The following is a 12,476-nucleotide window of genomic DNA, read 5'->3' as shown; positions in this document are numbered from 1 at the left end:
CGGCTCCAGGGACCACACATTCGCTCCATAACACGCACAGACATTTCCCCTTCCTTTTTAGGAGAAAAAATCTGCGTGTTATAGAAAGAAAAATACGGTAAATGCTGAGCTGTGGTCTAGGGCAGCTCTTGTGACCAAGTCAGGGATGAGTTGGGAATTCAATATCTGGAAGGCCACAGGTTCCCAAGCCCTGGTAAGCAGGACTGCAGCTTTTAGCCACTTTTTAGCTTCTGTATTAGTGTTCTAATAAGAACCAAAGTACACCCTCCCCCACAAGTCTGCCCTAGACCACGGCTCAGAATATTTGTAATTGATTGCATGTGCATCCTACCTTCCGCCAAAGATATCATGGTGGCATACGTGAGTCTCCCCCTCCTCATTTAACTCTCCCAGAGACCATGACCGGCCCAAGTGCGGGAGGAGCTTCCTGGCCAAGTGGAGATTTGAACCCTGGTATCCCAGGTCCTAGTCCAACACGGTCTCTAGTCTAACCACTACACCACACTGGCTCTCCAGGGAAAACAAGCAGGAACTCCTCAGCATTCACATCCATGTAGGAAGCAGCACCTGGAAGTATAACGTTTGAAGTTCACCGCTGCAGAAAATCACGAGGAAGAATAAGCAACAGATTAAGATCCAATACCCCTGAGTCCCGCTGAGGCGGTGAACTTTTCTAGCAGGATGTGAGAGGTCTTGATTTTTTACTAGCTCCCTTAATTGCTCCTGCCACTGCGCCTTTAGCTCCCCCTTGCCCTTTCCAGCCACCACGGGGTGGACTCGAGAGCTCTGCCAAAGCAACGTCCTGGCCCTGTGCAGGCATCAAACCACAAGGAAGGCTTGCCAAATAACTTCCAGCATGTGGTTTTAAATAACTTCTAATTGCTTTAAGCAGCTCTAATTGAATAAGTCACCCTTTGGCTAAACACAGCTGGTATTTAATTAGAAAATGCAGAATGAGGCTGTAAGAAATCAAAGGGGCCCAATTATGAGGTATACTCATAAAAAAAATAACAGTAAGAGTGCCTGAAAGTTGTTACTCACACACTGTCGGTAAAAAAAAAAATCAAAAGAAAGAAAAGGCACGTGTTTTGCAATGCCCCCTGCTGGCCACAACGAAAAGCACAGCAAATGTTTAAATCCAGAAACAAAACACTTCTTCACGGGCCATTTGGTTACAATCAGGCTAGAAGAGGGAGGGGCGAGAGTTTAATGAAAAACAGCAGCGTGCCTCCTCCTTTGCAGAGGACCAGAGGGAAGGGAGGTCGGATCTCCAGTTCAAATCGTACAGAGAAATGGCTCGAGGGCTCCCAACGAAAAGCACCAGAGTGGAAGTGGCTTAACAAGCACATCGGAAGAACTAAGTTTTAGCAAATATGGTGAGGGCTGCTGGAAGTTTACCCATTTATTATTCTTTTCTCACACATCCAGTTTTCCAGTGTGTCAGAGTTTCCGCATGGCCTTCTCCTCCGAGTGCACCTATTAAGATTGACATACATTCTGCTCTTGGCAGAGACACAGATGCCGCCCACGCTTATCCCTTCACCAGCATCACCCTTGAACTTCTGCGAAACCCTGTGCCTTACTGCTGCAGGCACAGAAAAGGAAATAAATATGAACAAAATCACAATTTTATTTTTTTTTATAATAATTTTTATTGCATTTTTTCCAAATTACAGAAAGAACAAAAGGAAAGGCAGAATAGAAGAAAAAAAGAAAAAAGAACAGAAAATCACAACCATTTCAACAACTTATTTCAAATTTCCATTGGACTTCCCCACATCTCCCACATAATGCATTCTTGATAATAAAGTTATCAGCAAATTATACCCTTATTTCGTGTGTTTCTTTATATTTTCAGTTGCAATTTAAGTTTAAATCTCTTATTCTCCATTTACTCTAAAAATATAACATAATGTCATTTTTACCCATTTAAACTTTGATTCTTTCATGAATGTTATCAATTTCATAGATAATTAAATTTCATTGCTGGGGCTAACGTTCCAAATCATACGGCGTCTTATGTTTCATACAACTTATAATACTTTTGCAAATAGTCTTTAAATTTTTTCCAGTCCTCCTCCATTGCCTCTTCTCCCAAGTCTCGGATCCTTGCAGTCATCTCGGCCAGTTCCATGTAGTTCATCAATTGCGTCTGCCAATCCTCCAGTGTGGGCAAATCTTGAGTCTTCCAATGCTTAGCAATAAGGATTCTTGCTGCTGTTGTAGCATACATAAAAAAAGTTCTATCCTTTTTTAACACCTTCTGGCCGACAATGCCCAGAAGGAAGGCCTCTGGTTTCTTGGGGAAGGTGTACTTGAACACCTTTTTTAACTCGTTATAGATCATTTCCCAAAAGGCCTTCAATCTTGGACAAGTCCACCAGAGGTGAAAGAATGTCCCTTCAGCCTCCTTGCATTTCCAACATTTATTGTCAGACAAATGGTATATCTTAGCGAGCTTGACTGGGGTCATGTACCACCTGTATACCATTTTCATAATGTTTTCTTTCAAGGCGTTACATGCCGTAAATTTCATACCGGTGGTCCATAACCTTTCCCAGTCCTCAGACATAATATTGTAACCAATGTCTTGAGCCCATTTTATCATGGCTGATTTAACTGTCTCATCCTGAGTATTCCATTTAAGCAGCAAGTTGTACATTCTCGATAATACCTTGGTCTTTGGTTCTAACAACTCTGTCTCAAGTTTCGATTTTTCCACCTGGAATCCTATTTTTTTATCTAGCTTAAATACCTCATTAATTTGGGCATAGTGTAGCCAATTTTGCACCTTGTCCTTTAATTTTTCAAAGCTCTGCAACCTCCAATTACCTCCAATGTTTTCTATTATTTCCCAATATTTCGGCCAATATGCCTCCATATTGGATGTTTTCCGAGCTTTGGCCTCTATTGGTGAAATCCACCTCGGAGTTTTACTTTCCAATAAGTCTTTGTATTTTTTCCAGACCATATATATTGCTTTTCTGACAATATGGTTTTTGAACATTCCATGTGTTTTCCCCTTGTCATACCACAAATACGCATGCCAACCTAACGAATTGTTGAAGCCTTCCAGATCTAGGACATCAGTGTTTTCCAATAAGATCCAATCTTTCCTCCAGCAGAAGGCCGCAGCTTCATAATATAACCTTAAGTCCGGCAGGGCAAACCCCCCTCTCTCCTTTGCATCAGTTAGTATTTTAAACTTTATTCGGGGCTTTTTGCCCTGCCAGACAAACCTAGAAATATCCCTCTGCCACTTTCCAAAACATTCCACTCTGTCCACGACCTGCAATGCTTGAAACAAAAACAACATTTTTGGCAAAACGTTCATTTTTATAGCTGCAATTCGGCCTAACAAGGATAATTTCAATCTTGACCAAATTTCTAGATCTTTTTTGACTTCTGACCAACATTTTTCATAGTTATCTTTAAATAGATTCAAATTCTTAGAAGACAGATTGACCCCCAGGTATTTCACTTTTTTAACAATGTTTAGTTCTGTTTCCTTCTGAAACCCCTCTGTTTCAGTAACCGTCAAGTTTTTCCCTAACACCTTAGTTTTTTGTTTGTTCAGCTTAAAACCCGCCACCCGACCAAATTTCTGAATCAATTCCAAAACTCTTTTTGTACTAGGTTCTGGCTCCTGTAATGTTAAAACCAAGTCATCTGCAAATGCTTTCAGTTTATATTGTTTCGCTCCGACCCGTATTCCTTGTACCTGCCGATCCTCCCTTATCATATTCAGCAAAACCTCCAGGACTGAAATAAACAACAGAGGGGATAGGGGGCACCCCTGGCGTGTTCCTTTTTCAATATGAAGTTCTTCTGTCACCACATTGTTCACTATCAACTTAGCTTTTTGTTCTGAATAGATTGCCTCTATTCCATTCTCAAACCCCCTTCCCACTCCCATCCCTTCCAAGTTTTTCTTCATAAATTTCCAAGAAATGTTGTCAAAGGCCTTCTCCGCATCAATAAAAATTAACACTGCTTTGGTGTTAATATTTGTTTGTAAAAGTTCCAGAATGTCGATAATATTCCTAGTGTTATCAAACAAATGTCTACCTGGGAGAAAGCCTGCTTGGTCCTTATGGATTACTTCATTTAGTACTTTTTTAAATCTGTTAGCCAAAACATCCGCAAATATTTTGTAATCCACGTTTAGGAGTGAGATGGGGCGGTAGTTCTTAAGTTGAGTCTTTTCAGTTTCCACTTTAGGTATCAGTGTGATGAATGCTTCTTTCCACGTATCTGGTGCCCTCCCTCCCCCCATAATCTGGTTGCAAACCTCCATTAATGGTTGTATCAAGTAGTCTTTTAACATCCTGTAGTACTTGGAGGTGAGTCCATCAGGGCCTGGAGAACAAAATCACAATTTTACAGGCTTTAGTTCCCTCTAGCGGTTGCCTCCTGCAATTGCAGACAGCTTCCTTTTTATTTATTTTTTTGGTGCCTTGCCAACAGCAGTGTGACCACTTAATGCTCATTTCATTTCAAATTTTTCATAGTTAAAATTAACTGTGCTAACATGCACAGCCTGCCAGGTAATGTGTATATCACACTCTACTGAAAACTTCTTTTGAAGAAGACTCAGGACACTGAACCATCTCATCCATACAGGGCTAGGAATTACTTCTGCAGTTAGCTCAGCAGGTGACTTCAGATTTTTATTTTTGGACTTCCCCTGTAGCTTTCCTGACTTGCTTGAACAATCAGAAGTGATTTTCTGTGCTAACAATATTATGTGGCACCCTTGCTCTCCCACTGTTACGGGCAGATGATCTTGCATAGACTATATGTGTTTCCCAACCGGGAGCCATATGGTGAAAAGTGCATAAATGGGGGCGGGGGCGTAGCACGCGGCTAGGGGGGCACAGGTAAAGGTAAAGGGACCCCTGACCGTTGGGTCCAGTTGCGGACGACTCTGGGGTTGCAGTGCTCATCTCGCTTTATTGGCCGAGGGAGTCAGTGTACAGCTTCCGGGTCATGTGGCCAGGATGACTAAGCCGCTTCTGGCGAACCAGAGCAGCGCACGGAAACACCGTTTACCTTCCCGCCAGAGCGGTAGCTATTTATCTACTTGCACTTTGACGTGGTTTCAAACTGCTAGGTTGACAGGAGCAGGGACCAAGCAACGGGAGCTCACCCCATCGCGGGGATTCGAACCGCCGACCTTCTGATCGGCAAGCCCTAGAGGTCAGTTAGGTGCAGTGGTGGGGTAGCAATGGGTAGGGCTGGGCGAGCCAGAGCTGCTTGTTGCTGCCACATGCTGGGCCTAACTCTGCAAGGTGCAGAGTCCAATCCATCCCAGCGCCTAGTGGATCAGGGCCTTCAGATGTTGCCGAAGGATGAAGTTGGCACTGTTGGCCCGGCTCTGCAAGGCGCGGACTGAAATCCACCACAGGGCCTAGCTGATCGGGGTTGTCTGGTGCTGCTGACTTGCATCTAGTAAATAACTAAGTGTCTACTCAGAAGAAAGCTGCACTGAGTTCAGTGGGCCTTACTCCCAGGTAAGTGGGGGGAGGGCTATAGTGTTTTATCTAGGCAGCCAGGGCTCTCCTGATGACAAGATCTGTTTGCACCAGGTCGGTGAGGACCACTTGCATTTTAAAACTCTCCCATATATACAGAACTCCGTGTGCACCTTTTGGACTGTATCTGTAGGTTTCCCCCTCTGTGTCAAATAACTTGGGTCAAATAAGCGTTGTTAACTTTTAATAATACATGGAAGGTGGATCTTCCTCAGGAGGTGGTGGACTCTCCTTCCTTGGAGGTTTCTAAGCAGAGGTTGGCTGGCCATCTGCCATGGATGCTTTAGCTGAGTTTCCTGGGTTGAAATAAAAAGATAACCCTTGGGGTCCCTTCCAGCGCTATGATTCTGTTTTTCTGCTTCAACAACATTTCATTATGTTCCTACCATTTTATGTAATTGTATTTTGTTTAAATTATAAAAATGATAAATAAAACATGTTGTATTTACAAACAAAACATTTAAATAGGCCCTTTCTACCAGTACGACCGGGGAGGGGGGCATGAGCATAGCCAGGATTTTTGTTAGGGGGGCAGAACCTCAGATTTTTATTGATTTTGACTTAGTTGGGGGGCTGCTGCCCCACCCCCCGGCCATGGGGAGGCCACAGGAAGGAAACCAGGTCAGAAAGGGGCCATGGTCGGGAAACACTGGACTACATTTCAACTCTTTTAGTCTAAATAGCACGTCTTGTAATTGGAGCATTACCTAAATAAGAAAGATTATAAACTCTGCTTCTACCACTGTTCTGCCATTGCAAGAGAGAAGCAAGAAGTCACCAAAACCACCTGTGAAACTGGCTTTTAGGAAAGTGAATCCACCCAGAAGAACGGGATGGGCCAAAAGGCATCCAGTCTCTCTGCAGCTTTCAAATTTATGGGCTGGCACAAGAAAGCTCTATAGGGCCCCACAGGTGAAGAGGATCTCCCTTGGCAAGAGAATTGCAGAGTGCCCCCATCTTCCATCAGGCCTAGCAAGGAAGGACGAAAACTCCAGCATACCTGGTTGTTAACAGATAATATAATGTTCAACATTTTATTGGCAAAAGGAGAGATCAACACAGAGTCCAGGCACAAAGTAGGGGAAAGGGGGTGGTAAGCACATGTTGTCCATTATCAAAAGCGTGCGCGTGTATTTGTTTGTGTTACGCTGGCCCGGCCCCCTGCTGCATCCTCTTCATCAGCTCCTCATCCTGCATTGAGAGCTCCGTCAGCTTCTTGCCCATGCGCTCATGGATGTCCAAATACTTGGAGACGCAGCGATCCAGGCACACAGACTCTCCCTTGGACAGCTCAGCCTCCTTGTAGTGTGGAGGGACGCATTTGCGATGGCAGGCATTGGTCATTCTGGGGCACAGCAAGGAAAGAACAGAGCCTGAGCAGAAGGAAGTGGCCATCTTTTGGCTGTTCCGAGCCGGCTTTATTTATATTCAGCTAAAACAAGCACATCACAATTCTTCCCTAAAAGCTCTCTATCAAAGCCTAAAAAGCCATAATGTTTCTCCCCTACCACCACCCAAATTCTAATGATCACCAACACAGTCATCCTAAAGATATCTATCTGTGTTTTCGTCAGTGCCAAAGTTCTGCAACCTGCCACTTCAAGCAGGAGATGCCACTTTGGGGGCTACCAATGGCCTTGCCTCTGCTGCTCTGAACTCGTGCAAAGCCTGGTGTCCCTTAGGAACTGTACGTAACTCCACAGTACAGAGTAACCTGGTTTATCTCAGTTCCAGACTTCCTAATCTGCCTGACACTCTTGCAAAAATGAGCAGCACCACTTCACTCACCTGCTGCCAATTTTGCCCCAGGATATAGGAATAAAGGACAGTACCTTATTAGTAAAAAAAAAAAAAAAAAAAAAAACACAAAACACACACATAAAGCATTCAAATGCAAAACTCTATTATTATTTTATGTATTATCTACTAAATTCATATACTGCCCTTCATCACAGGGTTTCAGGGTGGTTCACAGAATAACCACTACCGAATGTCAATCAGCATCATGAACTTTGGGATTAAAGAAACTTGTTAAAACACCTCTATTTCTCTACTGCAGCAGGTTCAAATCTTCTGTCTGCATAATCTTACCTGTAAACAATTCCACTCAGGCAACTTTCCCATATAAATCCTTGATCACCACTCTAACTTCCTCCTCCTCCTCCGTCTCTCTTACAACCCTCATCATCCTTCAACTGTCTCTCCCAAATGACATCCTTCACATACTGCAGGGAACTTCTGTCAATTAGACTATTTCTTCAGCAGGTCAGGTGTAAGATTCTAAAGCTATAATTCTAACCCTGTTTACCTGAGAGTAAGACCCATTAAATTCAATAGGGTTTAGTTTCTGAATAGACATGGTTAGGAATGTGCTGCAAGTTATTTCCCAAACTTAATATATCTGTTTACAATTCTAACCAATTGTACAAACACACACAATATTGTCATATCCCATTTAAAAACTAACCGACTGAGCCCTAGGCAATCATTTTGTCAGGGACACACAGTCCACTTCACAGTGAAATGATTAAGACGTACATTAAGGCAGACAAGGAGTGTTTTTGAGTAGCCAACCAGCTTCAGGAACATCTAAGCTGCTACATCCAAATAAACATGCATGCAATCAGTTTGCATGGCTACAGTCCCTCCACACTTACTTGTGTGTAAGCCCCCAGCGAACATTCAAATAAATGTGCACAGGACCAGACTGCATGCCTTCCAGGCTAGAAAAATCTCAATAAATGTTTTTCCTCCAGCTGAAGACTGTGGTAGTCAGTGTCTGCTTGACTCCTTTGCCTTATTTGGTGTCTGAAAAAGATTCCCTGCAACAAAGTGTCTCTGCTCCAGTGTCAAGGCAACAAGCGAATTAAACAGCTGAGCAACTAGAGGGTAAGTACGATCCTTTTATATAAATCATTGGTTTAAACAACACAGTAAGACCACTGTGTGCTAAGAGCTTAATCCTGTAAAACTTAGAACTCAGGAGCTATAAATTCTAGCGGTAGTAAGTCTGTAGAAACCTATCTTTCATCTCTACTCAAGCAGGGCCACAGTATACCAGACACCTAGATAAAATTTCAATTTTAGAAAGGTGGTATTAAACAACAACACAAAACCAACCTCAGATTTATGATTCCCCATGCAACAGAGTAACCCTTAACCATTTTGGTCCAGAATACCTTAAGGACCATCTAATGGCTTAGAATCCTGTCCAATCACTGAGGAAGTCACTTTGGGGAAGTCACTGTTAATGGTTCCCTAAGGCTCAGATGCAAGGCTTGTATCCACCAGTATTGCCATTAGTATTGTGGGCCCAGTCTTATAGAACTTCTTCCACTTGAGGTCAGACAGGCCCTTTCCCGACTGAACCTCTGAGGACTAAAAAAATAATAATCCAGCAGGCATTTTAATTGTAGTTTGATTGTATAGTTCTAATTTATACTTATTTTTGGATTGCCTCTTTTTAAACTGCTTAGAGAGTATTGTAGGTAAGCAGTATACAAATTGTTTAAACAAATAATACATAAATAAATAACAAAAATAAACTAGTGACAGAGTAAGCCTAGATTTTAAAAAGCAGGCTTAGCTTTTAGATCAAGCTCAGTATAGTATAGACTTCAGTTAAAAAGGACGGTAGAAAATGACAGTATAGAACAGTGGTCAGCAACGTTTTCCAGCCGTGGGCCAGTCCACCATCCCTCAGACCATGTGGTGGGTCGGACTATTTTTTTTTTGGGGGGGGGGGGAATGAACGAATTCCTCTGCCCCACAAATAACCCAGAGATGCATTTTAAATAAAAGGACACATTCTACTCATGTAAATACACGCTGATTCCTGGACCGCCCAGGGTGTTAAAATGACCTAAATTCACACACTCCTTCCAAATTCCTACTCACCGGAATTTGAACAAGCCCAGCAGTTGTGTTACAACTTGGTGTTTTTCAAATGAGAACTTCCTGATCTAACTAGCTGCATTAGCAAGTGGGGAAAGCTAGCCAGGGACATAAATCTGGAAAAAGCTAGCCAGGGAGCCTGGTCCACAAGCAAGAGGAGAGCCCCTGTGGATGCCTCATGAAGGAGTGAGCTCAGCAGCAGGATGAGGTCAGGGCAAAATACTTTGGCCTGCCCCTTAGTGACCTAACATGTCCCAAGCTCCCAAGTAAACAAACAATAAATTGTACAGAATGCCACGCGTACAGCTATCTTCCTTTTGGATAAAAGTAATGGATGTGTGCTTAGTAAAATGAGCTCCTGGTCCTCAGTTTGTTCCCTTGAGGGCAAGGTGGATGACCTGAAATAAGGCCAAGAGAGGTTGGTGGACAAGGCTTCTGGGGACAAGCTGTGTCCCAAGGTGACAACTCCCCTGCTGACATACAGAACGACTCTCTATGCAGGGGTGCCCAAACTTTTTTCAAAGAGGGCCAGATTTGATGAAGTGAACATGCATGAGGGCCGACCAAAGAAGTTGTTGAGCTTTTTTTTACAATTTTACCCCATGACATATACTGCCACAGGGGCCGGATTAAATTTTAAATTATTAAATTGACCGGCAGGCCAGATTAGGCTCCCGAAATGGACTTTGAACATGCCTGCTCTAGGGGAAGGAGTGCACCACTCTGAGCAAGAGGAAAATGAACTCTTAGAATGACCCAGTCACTGGGGTATGAGCTGTTATCCTCTCATGCAAAGGATACATCTCCAGGTGGAGACAGGGGTATCCTGGTCGTGGGTGATTCAATCATTAGAGATATAGATAACTGGGTATGTGACTGTTATGCAGATCGTAGAGTGAACTGGCAGACACTGCTGGGGAGGAGTCAATGACCATGGTGCATGTTGGCACTAGTGACACAGAGAAAAGTACTTGTGTGATCCTAAAAGAGAAATTTAGGTTGCTAGCTAGGAGGCTTAGAGTCAAGAACTTCAAGGTAGCTTTCTCTGATGTGCACAGGGCCAGCTAGACAGGAACAGCTGTGTGGTCTCAGTGCATGCATGAAATGGTGGCATCTGGAGGAGGGCTTTGGATTTGACCGATGCTGGGGAATGTCTTTGGATAAAAGGAATCGGTTCCATTTAAGTCAGATTGTTGGTGCTTAAAAACAAAAAGGTGGCAAAGCATATTTTTAACCAATTGTTGAAATCCCCACCATGTCTGTCTGTCTATTATTATTACTATTAATTCGATTTAAATACCACCCTTTATCAAAAGATCCCAGGTAGTATACAACATTAAGAACACATTTTATGGAGCATAATAATAAAAACACAATAAAAGCATTAATTTGTGATATAATTTCCCCTGCGCAGGGCCAGCTAGATCACTTAGCAAGCAGCAACTAGAGCATTTGGGGTTTTTAAATTTAGCTAAGTGGAACATGGTAGAGACTTATCAAATTTTGACTGAACAGAGGAATCTTTTGCCATCTCTAATTATACCGAAATTCAGTGTTACCCAATGAAACTAACATACAGTAGGTTCAGGGTGGACAAACGTAAGTATTTTACCCAATAAGGAATTCTCAGACACAAGATGCAATGATGGACACCAGGTTATGACACCTAGATCTGTCAACGACTATGGTTAAATAAAACTTCTATGTTCAAATACAGTACCCCTGCGAGCACCAGCTGCTAGACAGAAAACAGGGAAGGATGCTTTGCCTGTATGTCCTACTTGTAAGCTTCCCAATTCAACCACATGAAACCTTGATCAGATTTTTTAAAAAGGCAATTCTATGATGTTATCCTGTTTCTATTTTATGAACCACCCTGCGATCTTTGGATGAAGGGTGGTATACATTAATAATATGTTCTGTACAATGTCTAGTAAGGTATAGGTCCTAAAATAGTACATTTTTGTGGGAGAATAATCTTGGAAAGTCTAGGGTACTTAGAGAAGCAAAACACAAGTCACAGCATACAGTGCCCGTATTGTTTTCAGAGCTCTATTGTTTTCATAGCTCTTTTAAATGAGCACCACTGAGGAGTGCCTTCACGCTTGTGGTTAGTCGGTACCTGTTGTACATATCAGCCATCATCTCCACTTCCAACTCAGCCGCCAGCTGCTGAGCCCTCACAGGATCCATCACACATTCAAGTATTTGTCCTTGACACTGCTGGAGAACACAAAGGATCAGAACCCAAGGACTCTAGTACACACACACACACACACACACACACACAAACACTATCAACAAGGTTGCCACTTAGTCTGTATTTTAGATTGCTGCTCAGTTTTTCAGTGGTCAGGTCCATCTGCAGTCCTGGCAGTAAAAGGGCAGATAAGTGTGAGCTGGTGTGCGCCCCACCTAACAGATCAGTGCTGTGACAAGAGCAGACGCTGACCCTCTGCTGACCCACTAGAGCAGGGACAGGGAGCCCTTCAGATAGTCAGCCCATAGCCAGAGGTGATGGAAGCTACTGTGCAGCAACATCTGGAGGGCCAGAGGTTTCCCTGCATTAGGGGATGTCTGACCTGGATGCAGAAAACCACTGCTTGGGGTGAGGGAATGTGGGAATATGGACCCAAAAAGACAGCACAGGAGCTGCTGCTCTGTTTGCTTTTCAAAATTAAAACGGGCAACGTCCATCCCGCCGGCTCACTGCTTCCCAACCTGACCCTCGCACCGCCCTCATTCCTCACAGCCCGTGTGAACCCCCCTCCTCTCGTACACGCGCACGGAGGGAGCGAAGAGCCCCCAGGCGGCAGCTCCCGTCCTCTCCCCTCGTCCCCCCGCCTGGGCTGCTCTGCCCATCAACTCCCGCCAGTTGGACAGCATGTCTACCTCACCACGAGCAACGCTCACCTCCAGCCGCAACTATCAACCGGAAGCACGAGGAACAGGCGCTTCCGCAGCGCGCCTTTCAGGGAAACCATAGAGACTTCCTGGCATGTATAATGCCTTTCTAGGCGGCCTGTTTTTCGTTTTCCCCAGCGAGGG

At 43.7% G+C, this 12,476-nt stretch overlaps 1 protein-coding gene across 4 annotated transcripts; it reads right to left on the bottom strand.

Annotated features, from left to right (window-relative positions):
* Positions 1-6,554: 6,554 nt before the first annotated feature.
* TIMM10 (translocase of inner mitochondrial membrane 10) lies at positions 6,555-12,476 on the bottom strand. 4 transcript variants are annotated; one of them, XM_082231311.1, is made up of 3 exons: positions 12,342-12,476; positions 11,551-11,651; positions 6,555-6,879 (listed from the first exon to the last, which is right to left on the bottom strand). In XM_082231311.1, the coding sequence occupies exons 2-3, from the start codon at positions 11,619-11,621 to the stop codon at positions 6,678-6,680; spliced, it is 273 nt and encodes a 90-aa protein (XP_082087437.1). In that variant the 5' UTR covers positions 11,622-11,651; positions 12,342-12,476; the 3' UTR covers positions 6,555-6,677. The 4 variants fall into 4 exon arrangements, with proteins under 4 accessions (XP_082087437.1, XP_082087439.1, XP_082087436.1 ...); XM_082231313.1 differs by having other exon boundaries at positions 11,551-11,648; positions 12,342-12,472; XM_082231310.1 differs by having other exon boundaries at positions 11,551-11,648; positions 12,208-12,342.

This window comes from Podarcis vaucheri (assembly GCF_965113315.1).
Source record: "Podarcis vaucheri genome assembly, chromosome: 1".
NCBI classification, from domain to species: domain Eukaryota; kingdom Metazoa; phylum Chordata; class Lepidosauria; order Squamata; family Lacertidae; genus Podarcis; species Podarcis vaucheri.
Note: the sequence above shows the minus strand (reverse complement) of the source record. Positions and strands in the feature narration are given on the sequence as shown.